The sequence below is a fragment of the Phasianus colchicus genome, chromosome 3, assembly GCF_987193195.1.
Source record: "Phasianus colchicus chromosome 3, bPhaCol1.hap1.1, whole genome shotgun sequence".
Lineage (NCBI taxonomy): Eukaryota > Metazoa > Chordata > Aves > Galliformes > Phasianidae > Phasianus > Phasianus colchicus.
In genome coordinates this window covers 10582587-10591010 of record NC_143438.1, presented here as the reverse complement: position 1 = coordinate 10591010, position 8424 = coordinate 10582587, and the positions used below count along the sequence as shown (strand labels likewise).

The 8424-nt window shown below is 44.0% G+C and overlaps 2 protein-coding genes across 2 annotated transcripts in view; one reads left to right on the top strand and one right to left on the bottom strand.

Moving 5' to 3' along the window:
- Nucleotides 1-2816: 2816 nt before the first annotated feature.
- GCM2 (GCM transcription factor 2) lies at nucleotides 2817-8282 on the bottom strand. The gene is made up of 5 exons (XM_031589359.2): nucleotides 8191-8282; nucleotides 6456-6708; nucleotides 5966-6078; nucleotides 4404-4529; nucleotides 2817-4216 (listed from the first exon to the last, which is right to left on the bottom strand). The coding sequence occupies exons 1-5, from the start codon at nucleotides 8230-8232 to the stop codon at nucleotides 3335-3337; spliced, it is 1416 nt and encodes a 471-aa protein (XP_031445219.2). The 5' UTR covers nucleotides 8233-8282; the 3' UTR covers nucleotides 2817-3334.
- SYCP2L (synaptonemal complex protein 2 like) overlaps nucleotides 6723-8424 on the top strand; it is a 24104-nt gene continuing 22402 nt past the window's right edge. Inside the window, exon 1 of the mRNA XM_090136948.1 lies at nucleotides 6723-8221. The gene's annotated coding sequence lies outside the window, so the exon portion shown is untranslated. The remainder of the gene's footprint in view (nucleotides 8222-8424) is intronic.

Below are 8424 nucleotides of genomic sequence, written 5' to 3'. Positions count from 1 at the left end.
ACTACACCAATCCTAAGGCCTTGGTTCCAGTATCTGCATGCTGCTGCTAACAATGGGAATAATATATTGGAAGGCACCTTAGAGTTCCAACCCTGTGCCATGGGCAGGGCTGCACCCACCAGCTCAGGCTGCCCAGGGCTCCATCCAGCCTGGACTTGAACACCTCCAGAGATGGGGTACCACAGCTTCTCTGGGCAGCTGTGCCAGCACCTTACCACTCACTGAGTAAGGAATTTTTTCCTACTATCTAATGACATGAATGACACGAGCTTTCAAAAATGTGAAGCTCATCTCCTCAGAAGGCCTCCTGTACCCCTGGAAATGCGTTGTGTCCTGCTGCAAGGTCCAGCTTTGTGAATGGGAGTAGCTCAGTTGTATTAGATAACTCCCCCCAAAAAGACGCAGACCTTATAAAACCTTATAAATCCAGAAAGAAACCCCAGAACCCACTCAGGAAAAAGCGAGAAGCAAACTCAGGAGTTCTGCCCTGCTGCACCATTAGCATCTCCAGAGGAGCTCTGCTTCCCGCCTTCCCACTATTGCCTCTGCCTGTGGAGATGATGAAGGCCTGAATGGGTGCCTCAGCAGAGAGCGGCCGCTGAGATCAAGAGAAGCACTCAAAAAATTGTTGAGCAGCCTCTTGTTTGTGGGAAGGGATCCTTTATACATCCAGGCTTTCAAGCCTTGCCGTTAAAAGGCTGCTTTTTGATATAAAGGGCATCCTCAGCCTGGGGACAGCTGGTGCTTTCCTCATCAGGGCTCTTGTTGTTGGTGTGAAGCTGGAGCCACAGGTGGCTGAGTTCAGAAAGCGCATTCTTCCCCTGCACAGCTACACTGTGACAACAGGAATTTGTTAGGCAAGGACATCTGCAGATCAGGATGCGGGCAGCCCAGAAATCATGCTTGAGGGGCACAGTGAATGGAGAAGCTACTTGAGGACTGAAGGGAGCACATCTTTCTTCAAGGCTGCTGGTTCACTCGAGAAACACGCTTTTAAAGTCTATTCCACAGCTATATAAACCAAGCAAGGAGGCACTCGATTTCAGCTTTTTGTTACAGAAGCTAGCATCGCATTCAAATTGCTGTATTTTGGACAGAAAACTATGCACAACACCGGATTGAATCCATCTGCTCTTTTATCTGGAAAGGTTAAGGCATAGGTACATTATCCCAGACACTTGTAGATGAAAAGCAGCAGCACAAAGAGAGGCTGCAATAATCTTCAGAATTTTTATTTGAGGGCCACAGGTGATACAGTGAGCTAATTGCTACCATACCTTTTAATGTGCTTAAACAGCTGCTGTGTTTATTAGACATAGATGTACCCCCCAAAAGTAGCATTTTAACAGTTGTCTGCATTTACTCAGCTGATGTACAAAGTTCTGCTTAAAAGGCTGTGTTTTGAGAGCATATAGCATAACAATTTAAGCACACAGGTACAGCAACAAGCTTTATACCAGTATATTAACAGCACAAAACCCCTACAGCTTGTCCTGGCATTTTTAGCACATCTGAAAATAGAGTTACAGTCATCTAATTTCTCTAAAGCCAATACAAAATGGGGTAGCGTACATCTTTAAAACTCTTTGACTTTGAGATCTTCTACGAATCTCTTTCCAGTCATTTTGCTGGACCTTAATTCCTCTCCCCACCTATACCCCTATTTTTCTTCTAATATTAGGCAGCTTTATCTTAATTTTTATTCTACTCCCAAACCAACTTGATATGTTTGGGAGTACAGATAAGAAGTTCCAGTTCTGTGTATAGGTATGGTGTTGCATATTTCTGAATCCAAAATTTAGTTCAAATTTTCTGGGCAGCAACTTGCCATTTACTTAGCTTAGTGTGTAGGCTAATTATCTCAACTAATGTTGCTCACCTGACTCATTTCTGTAATCTAAACCACCTTGTAGAACTGCCACAAAAAATTAAAAAGAGCCTGGTGAGACAGACAGCAAATACATTAGAAGTCGATATAAGCTTGATGTAGATGAATTCATTTAGTCACTTAATAAATTTGAGCTTTTAAAACGCTGATCAGTCCACTGCTGAGTGTTGTTGGTTAATTTGCTATGCAACTCCATTTCAAGTATCAGACTGTGTGCATTGTTCTCATAAAAAATACAAAGTTAAAAAAGCAGTATACCAAATATAATGACATAAATCCAAGTGTTTGTACACCAAACCAGACGAATAAGTTTTTTTTATTAATTTGATGACAGCACTGCAAGATTCTGCACATTGAAGCCAACTAATGAACCACTTGTGTTAGATTTTGTGTTGTTTTGTGTTTAAATGCATGTTTATTAAAAGCATACAGTAGCATGCTCTTACTCAAAAAAGCAAAAATGTACAAAAACATTTTCCAAAATATTTGAGTGCCTGAAAAGTTAAAATACTCAGTAAATAATAATTGATGCTGTCAGCTCGACCAAATCTCTGCATACGCAGCTTTCTTGCAAGGCAAACTGTTTTGGTTTCATTAAACAGCACTAGACAGCAGCTTCCAAAATACGTAAATTGAAACGAGCAATGCTGTCGTCTTCTGGGCTTACTGGAGAAGGGTTTTATTAGCTGAGAGCCTAGAGCTGCAAGTTCTCAAGTTTTCTTTGTTAATTTTGGTTTTTGACCTCTTGCTTTGTTGGTTGCTTTATTCCCAGGAGAACATCACTGTCAGGGGATGGAGGGGGAGTTAGGAATTGCTAGTAGAAATCCCTTGGAGGAAAGAGAAAGACCTAATTGTGAGGCAGGAAGAAGAGTAGTAGTAATTGACAAGATTTGTTCGCATTGACCTGCTGCTTTTGAACAAAAATGCAGTTTCCATGCAGGTTTATCATTTCTCTAGCCCACTAGTTTTTGCATTCCTTACATAGATCATGGCAGGTAGATCATTCAGATAAATTATCCAGCAACTTGTCTCACTCTCATTTCTTTCCGTTGGATGTAATCTGTAGCCACTTCTATTTTCTTCTTCAATTGCCTGCTGTGTGTTTTCCTTTCCCAGTTGGACCACTGTATCTCCAACCTCTGGCAGGAACAGTGGTTCTAAGCAGATCACAGTCTCCATTACAAGAGGCTGCTTACTTCCCAAGGTGCTTTGTCTCCACACCACCATCTCCCAGCCATGTCTGGACATTTCATACTACTTTAGAGGTACATATATTGATTTTTTTTTTTTTTTTTTGGGTTGGGGTGGGAGGGTGGGAGGGAGGAGAAATTATGCTTCAGCTCCAGAAAGCAACAATGCACTGCTTTCTCACACTTCCTCAAATCTCAAACAACTTACCATTAATTTCTCAGTTGCCCATCCCAATAGAGTTTAGGTAACATTTAGTCAATATTCAGTACTCTCAAACCTTAAGGCTTGTCCTTCATGCTCAGCATAGCTGTTCCCCAGCGGTAACCCGTACCGATAGGCCTCCACGCTCTCCACTGGTTCGGACTTTGTGGTGATTGGCTCATGCTGGTAGAGCAATGCCGACTTGATCATCCCAAAATCTTCCTGAATCTTCATCCCTGAATAGATAGTGCCTGAGACATTTTCAGCCACATGCGTATAGCTCTGAAGGTTTTTCATGTCGCAAAGGTTGTCGCTGTATTTCAGCACGGATGGCTTGTAGGCCTGGTAGGACACTTTTGTGGTGGTTGTGATGACAGTCTGTAGTGGTGGGGCCATGGGAGAGGGGCTGGGACCGTATTTGCCGGAGTACTCTCCACCATAATAAGGGTAATTAGTGTTTGTTTGCATCTGACCATAGTCGCTCCTGTCTCCACTGCCAGTTTTCCCCCAGATTGGTTTCAGTCCATAATGCCTAGCAGTATGGTCAAAGCTCTTGTCAATGCTGGCCAAGGAATTATAGTGAGATCCATTCAAACTGATAGGGTCGGCATCGAGGGGAGGATTTGCTGGATCTTTATAACATGATGGGTAAGAGCTAGAGCTAATGAAGGGAGGAACTCCAAACTCATAACTACATGGCCTGGGCACATAGATCCTTGGATTGGGGCACTTCTGATATGGCAACAGCTGGTCCTCTTGGAAGTTGGCTGAGTCATAAGACATCTTGTAGAGGTCGGTATTTTGCGGCAAAGGGTAAGACTGAGCTGGAATTGAAAAACTGGTGTCTGTGACGATGCTGACTCTTTCTGGGACATCTATAGAGGGCAGATTTTGCGTGTTACTGGCATAACCACTGCTATCATGGTATCTTCCAGCCTGGAAAGGACAAGAGCTTTAAGATTCAGGAGTGGATTCTGCCTACAGACCATATCCTGACACTTGGACTACCAATCATTTCAGTCCCAAATAAACAAATGTAGCATGGTATAAAACTTTGTGTTCTCCTGAACTTTCCAGTACGTACTTCTGACAACTTTTTAACTGACTCAAAACCTTGACTTACCTCTGAGTTTAGAAGTCTCTTTTTCTGGGAATTCTGAGAAGACAACATATGCTTCTTAATTGCACTTCGTCTTGCCTCTGCCTCCAATTTACTCTCTGGTCTGGGGTGGTCATGGACTCCTTTAGCCTAAATAAGGATGATCAAAGAATGATATGTGAATTGCAAGTGGGTAAGAGAAAAAAAATGCAGTAATAAAATGAGTGGTATCCATGACATAACCGACAGTCTTGCACAAGAGAGCTCAGAGGAGAAACTAAAGAACAAGGAAGGATTAAATTTAAAAATAAATTAATAAAACTCAGTTGTGACTTGCAGGTAGAGAAAAGGAAGAACTAGGGAGGAGAAGCCAGCGATTACTGCAGAGCTGTGAGACAGAATGATGAAGGAGCAAAGGCTCTACCCATGTCTAGGACATTCAAAAGTATCTGATCCGAGCCAAAGGGGTGGTGGTGAGAAAGTATTATAAATTGAGTTTAATTGGTTTTCTGCACTCAGTTCTGCTTGATAACATCCGCCACTAAAATGACAACAATAGGCTTTAAAGAGGTTTCTCTCTACTTTAAAACAATGACCACCTTCTTGAAGGAGACTGAGATACACACCTTCAAAAGCCATTGAAAAATGATCTGCTATTGAAACATCTGTGAATACACAGACCTATGTATCCGGAGCTATATTCACCTATGATAAAACAATGTATGACGCATGCAGTTACCCATTACACTTTTCTAAGTGGACCTTCACGTAGTCCCTAACACAAACTAGGAAACTTAAAACTGCTTTTGAAATGCCATTGTTTCTCAGATAGGTGTTAACTTCTAAGTGAGAAAGTATCAGCAATTTCGATAAAGATCTTTTCAGTCTTTGCATCTGTACAACAGCATATCTCATTAACAGGAATGATAAATAACAGGTGAGAATTTGGAAACGTCATCAGTTTGCTTCCATTTACTGACTGGAAGAATAGAGTTCACTGGAGTCTGGGTCAGGGAAAAAAAACAACAACACATTCAGCAGAGAATGTCATCCCAAAGCAGAACCCCTTTTCTGAAGTTTTTTTCCTCACATGGCTTAACAAGAAAAAACAAGAAATCAATATGAAGTTTCAAAACAATTTTCTAAATATTGTTGGTTTTTTTTTTTCCAGCAAGTTTTAAAATCCTTTAAAAAATGTTATTTTCCATGACAAATGTATTTTGTAGATTTGATCTTAATTAATTTAAGTGAGACTTTCCTCATTTTTTAATCTTAGTAGAAAATAAATCCTATGTCCTCATTGAGATTCGGTCATCAGACACATGCCGAGGTGTAGGACAAACCCTTTGTTCCCATTTGTGTAATGTCATCAAAAGAACTTTAGACGTCTATAATGGTGTTATAACAAAGATGGAAAATGTTAACATCCAAGTACTGCTTTTTAAAAATACAGCCAAGTGTTACCGTTTTATTTGTTGTGCCCATGTTTATAATACACAGGAATCCATGCACAGACTAGAACTCCACCATGCTCACTGTGTCCGTGCACTTATATGTATATATAATTTGAAATGTGTGCTTTTTACCTGGAAAAATATTGCTTTGCCATCCAGTCTCCAGAAATTGGTGACGGGGTAGCCACTGTGCCCACGGCAAGGGATGAGCTGGAGAGCTGCATTGCAGTTTGGGCAGGCTTTTTCTGCAAGTACAGATAGAGAAAACTCTGGTTTGGCGGGAAGGCAGAGTACAAAGACAGTGAGTCCTTCACTGAAATTCACACTGAGGTATGATACTGAAGTAAACAAGCTGCAGAGTACCAAACATAACTGAATGGTAAGGACTAGAGCTGTATACTTAACAAGTGCTAGTGATTGAGAGCATCGTAGGCCCATTTGTCCTTAGTTATTTACAGGCAGACATTGACAACACTGGGAACTAAATATATCCCTCGCACTCCTCACAACACACACAAACACATGCAATTTGTGCAAAGCAGATTTTCAAGAAGGCGAGGCTGATCTCTGTTCAGAAATCAGGCCCAGCTGAGGGAATTAGGTCCCCTTCATTCCCCCTCACTTTGCTGCTTTTGCCGCGCCTTGTCGCAGATGGCGGGCCGCAGCTGCAGCCTGGCACCGCCGGGCAGGGCACAGCTCCCTGCACACACCACCACCCCCAGGCAGGACTTTTTCAGGATCTGGCAGTTGTGGTTGTTGGTGTTGCGCATGGCCCAGCCGCTCAGGTGCCGCTGCGCGTTCTTCTCCTCGCTGGAGTAGATGAGGCGCACGTAGCCGTCCGGCCATTCCTGGAAGGCATCGAAGCGCTCGGGCTCCTGTGACGGGGAGAGCAAAGGAGCATGAGCAGAAGGGGAGAGTTCTGAGTTCTGCTCTGTGGTGACAGTGACAGGACCCGAGGGAACGGCATGGAGCTGCATCAGGAGAGGGTCAGGTTGGGGGTTAGGAAAAGGTCCTTCACCAGAGGGGTGGTGGGCATGGAGCAGGCTCCTCAGGGCAGCGGGCACAGCCCCAAGTGCTGGAGTTCAGGGAGTGTATGGGCAGCGTTCTCAGACATGGGGTTGGATTTGGGTAGTCCTGTGTGGAACTGGGAGTTGGACTTCAGGATCCTCCTGTGTCCCTTCCAGCTCAGCCTGTTTTATGATGGTGCCACCTTGGGGTTTTGTCCCAAGGCTTCTTTCTGTGACCTCTCAAGCAGCAAATTTGGAAACAGCGGAAAAGTGCTTTTTAAAGAATAGCTTATTCAGAAAGAGCCTGTAACAAGTGAGAGGCAGCCTGAGCTTCCATGCCTCAAGAGTAAGGAGCCGTTCTCTTTTTGCGTGACTTCTTCTCATAAGGAGTGGTGAGGCAATGGCACAGGCTGCCCAGGGAAATGGTGGAGTCATTGTCCCTGGAGGTGCTCAAGAATCGTGTGGATGTGGCACCAAGGGACCCATCACTGGGATGGGTTGGTGATTGGACTAGATGAGCTTAATTGGTTTTCCAACCATAATGATACTATGATGACCAGTAATAAGAGGATCTCATCATCAGTGCCCCTGCAAAATGAGGTTTGCCCAGCTGTTGGAGGTCGCCTCATTACCAGCACTCCCTGGCTGCCCACCACCTGTGTGCTCATTGTGGAGCTGTGCACCTGAAGACTGAAAGCTTCAAGTTTTAGTTGGACAGTAGTTGCTTGAAGTGCATCTATAGCAAGTTGAACAAGGAAGGAGAAGAACAAACAAAACCCCCCAAAACAACCCACAAACACATATATTCCACTATGTAAGTAGTGGTTCAGCGAAAGAATGCTCCCATTTGGGATGTCACCAGCTTGCTGGCATTCCTTATCAAAATGTAGTTGCTGTAAAAATTAAGTAACGCCTAATATTTTAAACTCCAAACACAGCTTAAATAACAATTTCCTGCAGCATTCCTTTAACATGCATATACAGCACATGTGAGTGATCCCAGGGAATTCAGGTGTTTGCAGAATTAACCCATTCTGTAACTGCATGTTATGTGTATAATTAGACTCATGATGAGAAATACGTGGGTTGAAAACATATTAGGAACTTACAAACAGAAGGAAAAAAACAATCTGAATACTCATTTCCAAACACATTCAATCAGATGTGAGCACATAAGTACAATATCCAGATGGCTTGGATGATATCAGCAGAAAACAGTCAACCTTAGATTCTTTGGACACACTTAACAGGGGAAAGACAGAGAAAGAAGGTTGCTTTAGGAGCTCGCACACAGCTGGCTAAGACTGTGTATTAAAGCTGTACGTCCCACCCGCAGCCATGCCCCGGTACCTGCGGCAGCTTGGGGTCGTTGATATCCCAGGTGAGCTTCATGCTGGGGGCAGCAGCGGGCGGCGGATCCCGCTTTTATCGCCTCGGGGCGGCCCGCATCTCCCGCCCGGCCCCCGGGGGCGGCCCTGGGGGTGCTGGGCTCCCCGTCGGGTATGGGGGGAGGGCTGCAGCCCCCCGATATCGCTATAGCGGCGCGGGGCTGCTTGGAGCGGCCCTGGGGGCTGGTTTTGCTGC

Coding starts and splice junctions, on each gene's coding strand:
- GCM2 (XM_031589359.2), bottom strand. CDS start 8,232: ATGAAGCTCACCTGGGATATCAACGACCCCAAGCTGCCGCAG. Junction 6,709..8,190: donor ACGACCCCAAGCTGCCGCAG/GTACCGGGGCAT, acceptor TCCCCGTCACAG/GAGCCCGAGCGCTTCGATGC. Junction 4,530..5,965: donor GCAAAGCAATATTTTTCCAG/GTAAAAAGCACA, acceptor ATCCTTATTTAG/GCTAAAGGAGTCCATGACCA.